The following is a 17,012-nucleotide window of genomic DNA, read 5'->3' as shown; positions in this document are numbered from 1 at the left end:
TTTGCTGGTAAAATACACATTGGGTAGCAATATTTTTACCAGCGAGAAGTACAACCTCATGCTAGAAGGAGCGTAAAATCTCTCCAGAAAACTAGGAATTTTAAAACAGAGAAGCAGATTCATCATTCCTTACCTGGGTGCAACGCTTCTGGTTCAGCAAAGAATTGAAGAGGTTCAGTGATAGAATTCATCAAATCATATAACTGCATAAGTACTTTCTCTAGTTAATTTTACTTCAGACAAAGGTTAACATCCCCTTTCCTCTCCAAATTGATTGCTTATTAAGCATTAATTTATTTGCTGTATATGGAATCAAACCCTAACAAAAAAGCAGTAGTTGGAATCTAGTTAAATAAGATCATAATATGAAGGAACAGAAATAGACCATTTTAGCCTATTCGGTCTACTCTATTATTCAATGAAATTATGTTTGATCCATCATAGAATCCCTACAGTGTGGAAACAGGCCCTTCGGCCCAACAAGTCCACACTGAACCTCAGAGCATCCCACCCAGACTCATCCCCGCATAACCCACCTAATCTGGGGAAACTTAGCATGGCCAATCCACCTAACCTGCACATCTTTGGACTGTGGGAGGAACCAGAGCACACGGAGGAAACCCATGCAGATGTGGGGAGAATGTGCAAATTCCACAGACAGTCACCTGAGTGTGGAATCGAACCCGGGTCCTTGGCGCTGTGAGACAGTAGTGCTAACCACTGGGCCACTGTGCTGCCCACAAATCCATAATCCTCAACTCCACTTTCCTGTCTTTTTGCTATAACCCTTAATTCCCTTACTGATTAAAAATTTAGCTACCTAAATCCGTGAACTTTGGTACATTTGGCAATCAAAGTTGGTCTTGAGAGCAATTAGACTAATTGTAATAAAAGGAGCAAGCTTTTTCTTGAATGGCTGGCGTCTTGTGGTGCAATGATAGTGTCCATTCCTCTGGAAAATTGTTCTCAAGGCTTGTCCGTCTCCTTCCATTGTCCCTGTGCTGTTTCTATTGGTGATCTGCTCAGAACTTCCTTCCTCAGCTTAACTTAAATCACTAACACTTCCACATGTGCAGTGACAAACCTGCTCCTGCATAGACCTGCCAGACATTATATTTCAAGTCTTTTGTTGCTTTATTACATGTTTATATTTGTACATACTTGTCCTTTAAACTGCTGCAGGCATTTGCATGCTGCAGGACATTAGTGACCGTTTCCCGCAAGCAAGCTCTGAATGTGGAAATCCCTAGCATCTGGATTTTGCCCAAGTATTTTCAATTAGAGTGATGCAGAAAATTTTGAGCAAACAAGATAACCGAGTCATCCCACATTGCTTGTGTTCAAAAAATATGGTGCAGTATGTAATTTGGAAATATGTTGAACGACTGGGGCTTTGAGTATGGGGTCTCCTAGAACATTTGACCAGAGGTCCTAATACATAATTGTAATATTTCATAATAACTTAGTTTGCACCGTATTTACCAAAATTTCATCCAGTAGTAAAACAGCTTCCCTTTCCTTGCAAGCAGCTCTCATTAAAACATGTGATTTAGACATACTTCAGATATATCTGTCACTATTTGGTTAAAACATTTGTAGGACTGGAGAAAAGGTCAAGCATTCTGATTTTTTTTTTGTTTTCTTTTGCTTGTACACAGGCATTTATAAGACCTTTTCGAGAGCATCATATTGATCCAACTGCAATAACAAGGCATGACTTCATTGAGACTAATGGTGATAATTGTATGTTCACTATTATTCCACTGGCCCACACAACCTACAAGTTTATCACTAACAGTCCAGGTGAGATTATGTAACTCTTTATTGTGATGCAAGTTAATTGGACAAAAAGATCTTCAAATTTGTGTCCTATTTACAAGCTGCACAAATTATGAGGAGGTTATTGGCACTGTTATTAGAATGATTGGTTGGTGTCTCTCTCTAGTTTCCTCTGCAATTCATGGGATGTGGGTGTCACTGGCTTGGCCAGCATTCACTACCCATCCCTAATTAAGCATCAATCACATTGCTGTGGGTCTGCAGTCATATGTCGAACAGACCACGTATGGATGGTAGATTTATTCCAGATTCTTGTTGAATCAAATTTCACCATCTGTCATGGATTAGAACCCAAGTCTTCAGAACATTAGACTGGGATTAGAAAAAAAAAATAAGAAATTGCTGGAAAAACTCAGCAGGTCTGGCAGCATCTGTGGAGAAAGAGCAGAATTAATGTTTCAGGCCCAATAACTTTTCTTCAGAACTGTTCTTCTGTTGTGTTCTGGAACAAAAACAAAGTTGCTGGAAAAGCTCAGCAGGTCTGGCAGCATCCGTCAAGGAGAAAACAGAGTTAACATTTTGGGCCCGGAGACCCTTCCTCAGAACTGATGGTGGCTGGGAAAACGTCAGTTTATATGCAGAAAATAGGGAGGTGGGTGGGGTAGGGAGTAAACGATAGGATAGAGCCCAAAGAGAGAGAAAGACAGTTGGACAGACAAAGGAGTTGCTAACGATCAGGCTGGGAGGGTGAATAATTATTAATGGGGACTGTTAGTGACTAACAACAGGGGGTGTGTAATGGCAGGCTATGTGGTAACAAGGCCTAGTGTGTGGAGTAGGGGGCTGGGACATAGGAGAGTTTAGGCCCTAAAATTATTGAACTCAATATTGAGTCTGGAAGGCTGTAGGGTCCCCAAGTGGAAAATGAGGTGTTGTTCCTCCAGCTTGTGTTGGGCTTCGCTGGAACACTGCAGCAAGCCAGAGACAGAGATGTTGGCCAGGGAGCAGGGTGGTGCGTTGAAGTGGCAGGCAACAAGTAGTTCAGGGTCTTTTTTGCGAGCAGAACGTCGATGTTCTGCAAAGCATTCGCCAAGTCTACGCTTCGTTTCCCCAACATAGAGGAGACCACATTGTGAGCAGCGAATGCAGTAGACTAGATTCTAGGAAGTGCAGGTGAAGTTTTGCTTCACGTGGAAGGTATGTTTGGGCCCTTGGATACTGGGGAGGGAGGAGGTAAATGGGCAGGTGTTGCACTTTCGCTGGTTACAGGGGAAGGTGCTGTAGGGCTGTGGGGAGGTTTAGGGGGTGAAGGAAGTGTGGACCAGGGTGTCCCAGAGGGAACAGTCCCTGTGGAAAGCGGACAAGGGAGGGGAGGGGAATATGTGTCTGGTGGTGGCATCTCGCTGGAGGTGGTGGAAATGGCGTCTGATGTCTTTGTTTTTGTTCCTGACTTACAGCATCCACAGTTCTTTCGGTTTTTATTCTGTTGTGTTCTGTTCTTTCGAAGCAACATTGCAGTAAGTTAGTGTGAACGGAACTGATTCAGAAGCAAAAACAGAAATTGCTGGAAAAGTTCAGCAGATCTGGCAGCATCTGTGGAGAGAAACCAGAGTTAACATCTCGGATCGAGTGACCCTTCCTCAGAATTGATGGTATCTAGGAAAATGTCAGTTTATATGCAGAAGATATGGTTGGGGTGGGGTTGGGAGGGAGATGGGTAAGGAGTAAACAATAAGTAGAGATAGAGCCCAAAGAGCGAGAAAAAGCAGTTGGACAGACAAAGCAGTGGATAAAGATCCGGCTCGGAGGGTGAATATCTATTAATGGGGACTGTTAGTGGCTAACAATGGGTTGTGTGTAATATGATGATAAGGCCTGCTGTATGGGGGTTGGGATAAGGACATGGAGGACTCAAGTCCTAAAATTATTGAATTCGATATTGAATTCGATGCTGAAGGGTCCCCAAGGGGAAAATGCAGTGCTGTTCTTCCAGCTTACACTGAGCTTCACTGGAGGACTGCAGCAAGCCTGAGACAGAGATGTTGGCCAGGGAAACAGGATGCTGTGTCGAAATGACAGGCAACAGGAAGCTCAGGGTCTTTTTTGCAAGCAGAATGTGGGTGTTTTGCGAAGTGCACACACAATCTACGTTTCATTTCTCTAATATAGAGGAGACCACATTGTGAGCAGCGAATGCAGTAAATTAGATTGTGTGAAGTGCAGGTAAAGCGCTGCTACAGGAACTGGTTCAGGTTTTTAAGCTGGAGGTATGGGTGGGAGGAATGCGGGGCGAAGATACTGGGGCAGTGTGTAAAGAAGGAGGTGTGGTAATTTCTAATAACCCTGTCCTGAGATGTTATTAAACACCCCTGGAGCAGGTGGGGCCTGAACCTAGGCCTCCTAGGTCAGAGCTAGGGATAGTACCACTGCACCACAAGAACTTTGAGGGGGAGGTGGAGGTGGAAGAAGTGTGAGTGTTACTTCGTTTGAAACCAGCCAGTTTCCTGTTGGTGAGTAATAATTTTAGGTGGTGCACCAGTGACTGAGTACAATATTAAATTAGCATACCGCTATTTCTTCTATATCCCTGTCTCTGGAGATAGGATGACCTTTGGGCATTTAAAGTCAGCCTCTGCATGGACCCATTGGTTGGGAATTTTGGGAAATAGGAGAAAAGTAAATTGCAATTTGACATTGCAATTTTTCCTTTGTTAAAAGGAAATTTCCCATTGGGCTAGAGACCCCTTTTGGAAACACTGGATTGAGAAACTGTGGGTGTTGTCTTTGTTTCCACCCTATTCTAGTTCTTTGGGATAATACATTTGCAGATATTGATGCTGGGGCCCAGAGCCTCTTAATTGGGCAGCTGGCCAGATCATGACTTCACTAGAAGTCCAGGTAAACTTTAACCCTGGGGCACTTTAAAGGTCAGAATTCGTTTGTGAAGCTTTGTACCAGATGTGGCTGTATTTTCGACTACTATCCTAATGTGGAATGAAACACTTGGCAGCAGCTGTGAAGCTCATAATAGTTTAGCTGCTAAGACATTCAACAATTCAGATGTTGCCAAAAAAGACCATGCAGTATTTGTAGCACCAGTCAAATATAAAGCAATCTCTGGGCTAGAGTCTCAACTGGGAGTGCCTGCATTTTTGGATAAGAGTCTGCTTGCTTTCAAACTCATGAGAAAGAATTAAACCACAACTAATTATGGAGCCTGCCTTCTTGTCAATCATGATGACAGCTACTGTGTTTACTTAAGAAGCTGAACCAAATGTATTTTAATGAACATATTTTATTTAAGTTTTATTCTTGGCCAAGGCTATGCTTTGAAATCTTTATTATTTTTAAGCAGCTTTACCTTTTTTGTTTCATTTTTATTTTGATTATTGATTTTTGTTCATAAAAGTACTGGTATTCTTAAGGCAACTTATTGAATGGAAATTAGTTCATTAATGTTTAGAGGAGTTTTTTTATGTCAAGCTACCGAAAGCTGACCGTAAATATAAGTTGGTTCAACTGTAGTTAGCATTATCTCTTTAAAGAGACAGCTGCCTTTGGAATGTGCAGGATTGAGATCTATCCCTACGGAGATAAAGTTGGCATGTAAAATTGGATCATGCTTTTCCTTTACCAATGTGCTTCCAAAATGTGGTTTAACCTAGTTAAGTGATGCACTACATATTGTGAAATTGAATTTTTGTTCTCAATTTATTTTCAATGGTATTGCATAATTTCCACTTGTATTGTGGTGACATTCTGCTCTTCTATGGTCCCTAGAGTGGCCCTATGTTGTCAGACTGCTCCTCTGACATCCAGTCCTAGGTGAGCTACAATTTCCACCATTTAAGCCTCAGGAAGACCAAAGCAGTTGTTCCTTTCATTCTGTGCCTATGCCACTGATACCATCCCCTTCCTGACCATTGCCTCATGTTGACTCAGACTGTCACTGAATTGTTGCACAGTGCAGCAAAAGGTCTTCTGGCCCATCATGCCTGCACTGACTGTTTGCCATCTCGGTGACCTTCCTGGTCCTGAGCTGGTCTTCTGATCCCAACAGTATTGACGTGTCGCAAAGATCTGCTTCCACTTTTGGAACTTCTAGGCGGATTAACCTAACCTCAGTTGTGGGTAAGATTTTGGAGTCTATTGTAAAGGATGAGATTTCTGAATATTTGGAACTGCATGGTAAAATAGGGCAAAGTCAGTATGGCTTCATCAAGGGGATGTCATGCCTGACAAATCTGTTAGAATTTTTTGAGGTTAGACCAAGGAGACCAATGGATGTTACCTACCTGGACTTCAAGAAGGCCTTTGACAAGGTGCCACACAGGAGGCTGCTGAGTAAGATAAGGGCCCATGGTGTTGGAGGCAAGGTACTAGCATGGATAGAAGATTGACTGTCTGGCAGAAAGCAGAGAGTAGGGATAAAAGGATCTTTGTCAGGATGGCAGCCAGGGACTAGTGGTGTTCTGCAAGGGTCAGTGTTGGGACCACAACATTTCACTTTGTACATTAATGATCTACATGAAAGAATTGAGGGCATTTTGGCTAAGTTTGCTGATTGTACAAAGATAGGTAGAGAGACAGGTATATTGAGGATGCAGGGAGGCTGCAGAAGGATTTGGACAGGTTAGGAGAGTGGGCAAAGAAGTGGCAGATGGAGTACAACGTGGGAAAGTGTGAGGTGTTGCACTTTGCCAAGAAGAATAGAAGAATGGACTATGTTCTAAATGGGGGGAAAATTCAGAAGTCTGAAGTGCAAAGAGACTTGGCAGTTTCAGTTCAGGATTCTGTCAAGGTAGAGTCGCAGGTTGAGTCAGTAGTGAGGACGGAAAGTGTAACTTTGGCGTTTAGTTTGAGAGGACTTGAATACAAAAGCAGGGATGTGCTCCTGAGGCTCTATAAGGCTCTGGTCAGGCCACATTTGGAGTATTGTGCACAGTTTTAGGCCCCATTTCTCAGGAAGGATGTACTGGCCCTGGAGTGGGCTCAGGAGGTTCACAAGAATGGCCCCAGGAATGAAAAGCTTAACATTTGAGGAATGTTTGAGGACTCTGGGTCTATACTCGATGGAGTTTAGAAGGATGAGGGGGGATCTAATTGAAAGTTTCAGAAAACTGAATGGCTTGGACAGAGTTGATGTTGGGAAGATGCTTCCATTGGTAGGAGAGACTAGGACCGGAGTGTACATTCTTAGAGTAAAGGAAAGACCTTTTAGAAATAAGGAGAAAATTCTTCAGCCAGAGAGTGGGTGAATCTATTGAATTCAGTGCCACAGAAGGCTGTGGAGGCCAGGTCATTGAGTATGTTTAAGACAGAGATAGAGAGGTTCTTGATTGTCAAGGGGATCAAGGGTTATGGGGAGAAAGTGGGAGAATGGGGTTGAGAAACTTACCAGCCATGATTGAATGGCGGAGCAGACTTGATTAGGCTGAATGGCCTAATTTCTGCTCCTATGTCGTATGGTCTAAATGGTCTAACATAATCTACCTTCACATTTACCTCAGCCAGATTTCTTCAGAAAACCTCATGGCTTTTTTTAATCCTCCACACTTGCTATTCCCATGCTTTTCAGGCTGTTTTATCCTCCAACTTTGAAACCACTCTAGATTCAGCTGTCGTTGTTCTATTGCGCACTCGTCCTGTTCATGTCTGCGCTGGCTTATGTTGGCTCGAGAGCATACATTGACTCCTGGTCTTTCAACACCTCTGGTTTACCGGTGTTATCCTGCTGTTCAAATTCTTTCCCGACCTTGTGTTTCCCCTTGTCTATAAACCATTTTAGGCCCCTAGCCTTTGAGAACGCATTGTTTCTGAGGTTCTTTTATCTCACCTTTTACAACTTCAGTCTTCTAATTTCGGTACTGTGAAATTGCTTCCCTTTCACCCTTGAAGACTTTTAAATCATACCACTTTGATCAATCTTTTCATCACCCCTCCTAATGGCTCTTCCTTTAACTCAGTGTTATTCTGTACCCTGGTGAAGCACCTTGGGGGTGTTTTTCCATGTTCAAGGCACAATGTAAGTGCAGTTATTGTTATTAATCGTGGTGATGTGCTCTATGAAGATTGCTGAGATAACCTGACATCATCTGGTGATGCAATCTGTGTCTGATACCAGATTTTAAATTTCCAAGTGTTCTTTCACTTAATGCCATCTCCAGTAGAGTTTGTAAGCAAAACATATATAGTATTCTGCCAAAGCCAGTTTGGAATAAGCAAAACAATGGCTTAACTTCAACAAATAACCTACAAATGCAAAACTACAGAATATTGTCAGTAAATATGGAGCATTTCAGATTCCATTTTATTTAATTTTATTCTGCTGCATCCATGTTAATTTATAAAGTGTTGAGTAGCTGGGGTTCCCTGCATCACCATCTGCTTGAAAGAAAAGGCAAAGAGAGACATAAAAGCCATTCACAATTCATTCCAAATACTCAGTGGGAGTTATCATACTGCCGACATTGCAGCGATACTCACACCCCTTCCAAATGCTCAACAGGAGGACCATCATGCTGCCATCATTCCAGATTGTTTGTGCTCACAGCCATTCCAGATTGTTTGTAAAACCTTTCATTTATATGTAATCAGACTTCAAACAAGCAATGCTATATTTTCGCTGGCTGAGAGTGTGGATGATCCTGAACAATTCTGATTCTGTTCCAAGTCTGCTTGGTGTGATGTACACGGTTATGCAGCCCATGAACTGTAAGCTCATTTGAAGTGGTGTGATTTAAAAAATATACAGCATGGGTACCAGTATGGGTCACTGTAATACAATGAGATATCATCACCTGTCATAAAGTTTTATTTTAGCTTCATTTGTCTTTTTCAAGTTAACTTTATTGTCAGCCCATAATTATCTTAGTTCTGAAAAACCTAATTCTCTTTTTAATATGATTGGCCCTTCTTTTTCTCAATATATTTCTTTATATTACACAGGTAACACCTGGTTTCTTCTTGTTAGAACAGCTCCACCAGAGAATATAAAGGTGTACAAAAATAGGTTTTTAAAGAGAAGTAGGTTTTTTTTGGAAGGAAGACAGTTATAGACTGACAATAAAGTTAACTTCATGGGCAAGGCACAGCATGTATGAAAGATCAATACTCCAGTTTATCAAGAATTAGTTCACACCACATCAGGAAAATCTCACGGAGGCACGGTGGCACAGTGGTTAGCATTCTGGCCTCGTGTAACTGTCTGTGTGGAGTTTCCACGTTCTCCCTGTGTCTGCGTGGGTTTCCTCCGGGTGCTCCGGTTTTCTCCCACAGTCCAAAGGTGTGCAGGTTAGGTGGATTGGCCATGCTAAATTGCCTGTAATGTTCAGGGATGTGTAGATTAGGTAGGTTATGCGGAGATGGGTCTGGGTGGGATGCTCTGAGGGTTGGTGTGGACTTGTTGGGCCAAAGGGCCTGTTTCCACACTGTAAGGATTCTATGATTCAACTAGTTACATATTTCTTTGGAAACCACATTGTACTGAAGATTGGTACTCCAGTTTCTGGATTTCAATAAAAATGAAAAACAGCATGTATTTATCACTTAGCTAAAATATGAATTTATAAATATCAAAAAAAAGGCAGGAATTGGAACTTGACTTGAACACTCCCATCCAAAAATCTCTAAATCTTTGAGAGGATCAATTGTACCATTCTCCTTAATAGCTGGTAGCAATACTCAGTGCAATGCAATGTACCAATGCAATGGTACAACTCTTGGAATAGCTTTCTCTCCAGTGTTATGATGATCAATTTCAATGTACTCCTAGCTTTCTATCCTTCATTGATATTTTGTGCTTTAATAATAAGCATTGGATCAGATGTTATTTGTATGACAATGGCATCTAGCTCTGTTCTTTGACTGCTACCCAACAGATTCTGTCTTTTTTACTGCACTGCCATTCGGCATCAATTTCATGTCAACCAAAGTTTCTTGCAATTTATTATTGGCAAGATTAAAGCTCTGGATATCACGCATCCAATTCTTTGATCTCATCACCCTGTCAGCACATCTGCAAAGCTCAATCCAACAGTTGCATATTATTTGTCCCTGAGCAAAGCTGTGAACCTCAAATCCACTGCGTCGCCGAGATACCATCTCTATCCCTCCAAAAGGCCTTTCATCTTGAATGCGCTAAAATCCTCACCCATGCCGTTGTCAACTCCAGAATTAATCTTTTGAATGTTTTCCTCTCTGGCTCCACAATACGTGGGCTTAGTAAAGTTCCACTGATCCAGAGTAAAACTGTTTGTGTTCTAACTCACTCACCTATCAGAATAATTCTTACCAAGATCAAATGGCTACCCATTCTTAGCAGATCAGTTTCAATTTCATCATCCTTCAAATCCTTCCACTACCTCTTTCCATACTTTTGCTGTAGTATTCTCCAGCTCTCAGTCCTTACTCATGGGCTGCTGCTCACTGCTCTGTCTTACCTACACTGGTATAAATTTCAGTCATCCATCCCAAAATCTGGAGCTCATTTCCACTTAAAAGGCTTTCTTAAGGTTTACTTCTTAAATTGCACTTTTAGCCACCAACTCGTTTTATTCCGGAATGAATCTGGTACCTAACTGTCCTAGAACAGTTTACTTTATTAATTGTAATATGCCTTAAAAGCTTGTGTGTAAATGCACTTTAATCAATACTTCCAGATCTTTGAAACTTTACTATTTTAACCATCTTCTATCATGTAGATTGTCATGTATTTGGTCACCTGTATTTTCACACAAACGTATACTTATCTGTCCACCTGACATAAGAATGAAATGGTGTCTTTAATGCACTGCTTTTCTTTGAAAGACTTGGCTGGAGATTAGAATTGAGTGAAATGAGGAATTTGATTTGCATTTCCCACTCATTGATATAGTGTTTTGATATTCCAACCTGTGGTGCCATTGCACTGCAATCTGATACCAAAAAAATTAATTCAAAGCATAATAGAAAAACAACCAAGAAAACTGTAGATCGCATATGAAAGTAACCTTATCTTTATAGACATGATGGAATGACAAAGGACATTTGTCGTAATATGGGCTGGCATTCGTCTAGTTTGTTTGTTTGAGATATGTAAATTGGATCCATGGAGATGGGCCTTATTAGAGATTGGCAGTGATTCAGCTTGTTTATTCAGTAGAAAGAATCAGAATGTAAAGTGGAGCATGGAAATATCCTGGCACTGGTCTCGTTTGTTTATTTGCTTGAAAGACATATTGTAAGATGGACCTCCTCACAAATCTTGTTTATCTGAAAGGCATATACACATGCTTATGTTGTGTTTGTGAGCCAAGTGCCAGCGCACAGATCCTGTGCGTCTGGCGGCAGCCCCAGAATAAACTTGTTGAATTCATCAAGGCCATTTCTTTAACTACCTCTTTCCTCTTGCAGGTCTCAAAAAAAAACTGAAGTCATGACTTTAGGATTGCTGCAGGCTGCATAAGACCCATGCATTGGGAGCCAGCAGTACTAATGTGACATACCAGCAATATAAAAGGAGCTGTAATGTAAGCCACCCCTGCAGGGATGGGCCATACTAACAATAGCTGCTTGTTTTATTATTCTAATGCATTTCGAGTATTAAAAAGAATCCAAGGCATGTGGTTTTTAAAGTATGAATTCTTTTTGTGCTTTGTATTTACCAAATGCTGTCTTACTCCTCTTAAAGAAGGACCAAGCTGTTTAATTTTGAAAGGTTATTTGATTTAGCATTGTTCTCCTCTACAGTATGCAGTGTGTCATTGAACCTTTTTGTCCTCCCCGCAGAAGTCCATTTAAATAGCGGTCCTTTGGTGAAAGCATCTCCCACAGAAGGGAATGGGTAGTGGTAATGAAGCTGGCACTTCTATCAGCATACTGTGTTCAGAGTGGTTGCTGTGGAAATACTGGACTTGCACAATCAGATCAGCTGAGTAACAGCAGTTCAAATGGACTCATTGTGCCAGCAGATGATGTCAGTTGATAGAGGATTTTAAAAGCTCTGACAGTTCGATGTGAGCGGCTGCCAGTGAATCGCTAGCAGTGCGTGATTTTCTCACTTTTATTTTTAAACAATATCTGAATGATTCAAAGTAATCTACTCCTGCATACTTGAACCCTCCTAATCACATTTTAACAATCTTTCCAGTTCAGAATGACTCGTGAGACCATATAGAAGTAGTTCAGGTCACACAGGAAAATTGGGGTGAGTCCTGATGCCATTTCCTGCAAGGAGTACAGGGTCATATCCATTGGCCCATTAACAACCAACAGGGGATGCATTCTGAGTCAGATGTCCAGCTGCTAAGGCCTTTTTCCCAGGAGACAAGCATCCAGATGGTGTTGTTTGAATTCTGTTCCCCGGGGATAATCCCGTGTGTGCTTGGAAAACTGATTCACCACATGTTCTTCCTCCCGTCTAGTTTCAAATGGACTTTTGATCTGACCCCCTTCTGTCTCCCAGTGCTCTTTGCAGGAAACATTATCAAGACCCCCCAGTAAGCAAAGCCTATGTAAAACGTCAGTGCTGTTTTGCCTGCAGAGCTATGGAATTCTTTTATCTAGCTCCCAGATGGGAACATGGAGATAATATTGGTGGTCCCGTTCCTTCATCTTTCTGAGCTGACATTACAGAATTGAAATGCCTCACAGACTTTTACAGAAATTTGCAGCAGCACCCCCCTCGAGGATAAACCTCACTTTCAGAGCCGGGTCTGCTTTCAAAAAATTAAGAGCAGCATCATCTTCAGTAATGTCTGCAAACTAACTAACTGCCAAGGGGGGTGGTTTGAATTACATAGTGTATGAGCTTTGCCTAAAATGATTTGATGCTTTTTTTCAATTGGGAGCCAACAGCTCAGCAGGCACCAGACTCCTCTTCAAGCGGAGAAGTGTTTGAAATTCTGTATCGAGAGGCTACAATCTTCCAAATTCCTCCTTTTTGGTCATTCCAAAACATTCAAATAATCCATGGGGACACCTACTGAGAAAATCTACGGGATCCTGAAAGGAGTCAGCAGTCATACAAAGTAAAAGCTGAAGTTGCCTATTGGTATTTTGATCAGAATTCTTTGAAACAGGGAGCAAAAGAGTTTAGTAGATTTTATTTTTTCCAAACTCGCATTGAAAACGTAACTAATTTAATTCTGAATGCAAACTCAGAAAATCAGCCCCATTAAAATCAACACGTTGAGGTAATTTTCACCTGCAGTTGGGGAAGTCATTGCCTGACCTTCATATTCCCATGTGGAAATGAATATCAGGCAGGTTTTAGTCTGTGCGAGCAATTGGCTTACTGCCTAAGTGGTGAAGGTGAAAATTCCCTCTATTGATTCTATAAGCACTTAAACCTGGCTCCTGGTGATGACTGAGGATGTGACTTTTGGCAATGAACAGGAGATGCATCACACTTACAGTGTGGTTACAAGACAGCGATGTACCAACACAGAAGGATGGATTTGTTGAAATCAACAAATCAGTACTTGGCAATTCCTGTGAGGAGTTTCATCTGCTACAATTCAGTCCTGAGCACCATGATGTTTCCCAATTTACTCATGGCATCTCCTGGTGCTGCTCTCACTCCCCCACCCTGACTGATCCATCCAATACCTACCGTTCTCTTTTCAGTACTCCCGCAATCCACCACCATTATTCTGCTGTGGCTTACCCCTTTCAGTGCTTCCATAGTCTCTGACTTTCTCAGTTCTTCCAAGCCCAACTATTGTCCTTGAACTCCTCCCATTAGTTTTAACTGACCCTAGCATTCCAATACCCCTTCATCTTTTGTGGACAGAACTTGAGTTTTATTCTGATCCATGATGAAAGTGTTTTTGTGTGTGAGGTTATTGTGTTTTCTGACCCCCAGAGGGATTTGAACCAATTTAAATGATTCAAGACACAAGCATTTTATGAATTTAAAAATGCACATTATTTATCGTCATACACTTGCACCAGAATTTTAAAATACACCATGTTTCATACACTATCATATGCAAGAAGATTTAGATACAGAGGAAGGGAATAATTGCAATTACAGTTGGGAATTATTGCAGTCCCACTTGTAGCAGGCATGTAGTTTCTCAGATGAATTGACGCCTTTTCTGAAATGGAGGTCCAGTAAAAGGAGAAGATTCTCATTACGCTGCAAGGATTCCGAAAGTTGATTTACTGCGAAGTCAGCTCTCAGCTAAAGTTAGATCAAGTTGGAGGACAGTCCTTCTACAACTTAAAGGTTCTTCCTCATTCTCCTTATCTGTGTAGCTGGCTTTCATCTGGTTTGATGGCTTTTCAGTTGGTCTTTCAGATGGTGCCCCTCATGGTGTTCTGTCTCAAAACAGGTTGTCCTGGTATCTTTAAGAACACGTAATAAATATGATTGCCTTACCCATGTGACATCGCTAAGTCCAAAATTCTTTCCAAAGATGATGGCATGTTAGGTCAGTAAACATCCTGTGTTATGGCTTTTCACACCTAGCGTATTGGAGACAGTAATGTCTTTGTGTTTGAAATGAAGAACTATCACAATGCAATTAAAATTATTGAGATCCATTTCATATTCTTGTAGCAACCGTTGAGTTTTGAAACCCCTGTTATCCATGGTGAAGCAGAAAGATGAATTAGCTAGAATGTTATAGCCCTGTTTGTTAACAAAACGATGCATGCATTTCAGAAGTGAATTTGATTGACCTTAGTTATTCTATACAGTTTCAAATTAGAAAGTGTGTTTGCTGGGAATCAGTGTGCAACAGTGAAATGACAAGACGTATTGACACTCTCAGATACGAGGAGCTGAAAATGGCTTCAGTGTGGGATATTGTGTGATTCTATCAAGTAGGTTTGCGCCAGAGCAGGTTTGATATCAATGGCAAGGGGTGATAATTAGGAAGAGTTGGATCATTATTTAATTATTGGGTGTCGACCTGTGAAAAGTGATTGTTTTGGCCAACATTCTGAGGAAGACTTATACAAGTTTCACTGTTACACAAGTCTATACAGTAATTAGGTACTTGCCTGAGTTTCAGGACTGCCTGGAGCTGAAAATGGCAAAAGGTCATGCTATCAACCAACATAAAAGCTTTTGTGTCCGTCTTTTAAAAGGATAGAGTTAATGTTTGTAATACCTTCATGCTTTTGCAACACACCCTCATGTCTGAAAACTACAGGATCACCACCTCAATATTAATGATACCTCCAACACCACAAACAATGTTTAAGACCCATCACCCAACTTCCTCAAACACCTTCCTTGCCAGTTTCCTTTAAATCCTTTTTTTGAAAAGACTGGATATTTGCATAACGTAAGATGTCCCCATTTTCACAAACCAAACATAATTTTTTGCCTATATTAGGTGTATAAGTTGATCTGCTCTCCAGCCGTGACAGGCTGTACTTATATTCGAAGTCGGTCTCAGTTTTTCTCCCTACAAATGCATGTTTTATTTATAGGTATCTTTCAACTGGGCAAAGTGTTCGAGCAGGTGATGTGTTGTGAAGGTGTGCAGGAGTTTAAGACAGTCATTGCATCAGAAACAAATGATATTTCAAAATGATGATCACTCATACCCGTGCCATTATTTCACTTTTATGTGCAGCATTCAAGTGAGCTTCATATTTGGAGGGACATTTTGATGTTTCACAGATTGACTTGTACACCGACATTATTATTAACCGCATAGTTAAACTAACATTTTAGTAGAATGATCATTCGGTCATAGACTTTGAGTTAGAGATCTGCAATATTCTGTAATAAAAATGTGATTGGTTAACTGGACGCAGCTCTGTTTAATTATTTGTTACATGGGATAAAATGATGTATTCTTCGTCACTCTCAGCATTGTCGAGTGAGATCTGCTCGTACAAAATTCAAAGCTCTCAATACTCTTGATGAAAACTGCTTGTACTGTCCTCTGTGTTTGCATTCAGTATTTGAGCAATACCATGCTTACTATTCTACAGGCAGTACTGATAGGAGCAGACTGCCAAGGTTGCTACCAGAACAGCAGTTGTAATTACCTGTCCTATCCCTGCTGCCCTTCTTGAATAAAGAAACCACATTAGCTTCTGGATCCTTGTACTGCAGGTCTCTAGATAGGGAGGCATGTTGGCTCAGTGGTCGGCACAGCTGCCTGACAGTGCCAGGGACACAGGTTTGATTCCACATTCTTTGTGGAGTTTACACATTCTCCCCCCATGTCTGTGTGGGTTTCCTCCCAGTGCTCTGGTTTCCTCCCAAGATGCAAAGCTGTGCCGGTTAGGGTGGATTGGCCATGCTAAATTGCTCATAGTGTCCAGGGATGTGCAGGTTAGGTAGATTAGCCATGGGAAATGTAGGTTACCGGGATACGGTAGGGGGATGGGTCTGGGTGGGCTGTTTTTTGGAGGGTCCATGTGGTCTCTATGGGCCGAATGGCCTGCTTCCACACTGTACGCCTTCTATGATTCGATATAAATGCCAGTATTCTATTAGCAGTCTAGATTATTTTCTGCACCTGTTCATGACATTTTAAAGACCTCTGTATCTGAACCCTCAGATCTTTTTGGGCATCCATTATGTTTAACTTTATACCATCTAGAAGGTCCCCTAATCCATCATTTTTGGTCCAAAATGGATAACCTCACACTTGCTTACATTCAATCTTTCTGCTACAGTTTTGCCCATTCACCTAGTCTATTAATATACCTTTGTAATTTTATGCTATCATCTAACTGTCTAAAATGCTGCCTAACTTTGAGCCATTGGCACATTTAGATATATGAATTTATGTGCCATTATCTAAGTTGTTAATCAATAATGCCAAAAATTGATGTCCTAGCACAGATCCTGTAGGACACCATTTGTCACATCCTGCCAATTTGAGTACCTACACATAATTCCTACTTTCTGTCGCCTGCCACTCAACCAATTTTCCAGCCATGGCAGTTATGTTCCCTCAGTTCCATGGGCTTCTAACATAATTATCAGTCTCTTATGTGGGACTTTATCAGGTGCATTCTGGAAGTCCATATAAACGATGTCCATAGACCTTCCCTTGTCCACTACATTAGTCACCTCTTCAAATAATTCAGTGAGATTTGTCAGGTATGACCGACCTCTCATGAATCCAGAGATAGTAGGAACTGCAGATGCTGGAGAATCCGAGACAACAAGGTGCAGGGCTGGATGAACACAGCAGGCCAAGCAGCATCATAGGAGCAGAGAGGCTGACGTTTCGGGCCTAGACCCTTCATCAGAAAAGGGGGAGGGGAAGGGGGTT

The 17,012-nt window shown here is 41.4% G+C and overlaps 1 protein-coding gene across 2 annotated transcripts in view; it reads left to right on the top strand.

The window, feature by feature from the left end:
- Window positions 1-17,012, top strand: part of si:ch211-212o1.2 (uncharacterized protein LOC492735 homolog) — a 119,075-nt gene that overhangs the window by 84,421 nt on the left and 17,642 nt on the right. For both annotated transcript variants that reach the window (XR_007263797.1, XM_048605876.1), the window contains exon 4: window positions 1,659-1,803. Coding sequence is in view for 1 of the 2 variants with exons in the window: in XM_048605876.1 (XP_048461833.1) it covers window positions 1,659-1,803 (145 nt within the window). In the remaining variant the exon portion in view is untranslated. The remainder of the gene's footprint in view (window positions 1-1,658; window positions 1,804-17,012) is intronic.

This window comes from Rhincodon typus, chromosome 15, assembly GCF_021869965.1.
Source record: "Rhincodon typus isolate 14 chromosome 15, sRhiTyp1.1, whole genome shotgun sequence".
NCBI classification, from domain to species: Eukaryota; Metazoa; Chordata; class Chondrichthyes; order Orectolobiformes; family Rhincodontidae; genus Rhincodon; species Rhincodon typus.
The sequence above is the reverse complement of the archived record's forward strand: the minus strand, read 5'-3'. Positions and strand labels throughout refer to the sequence as shown.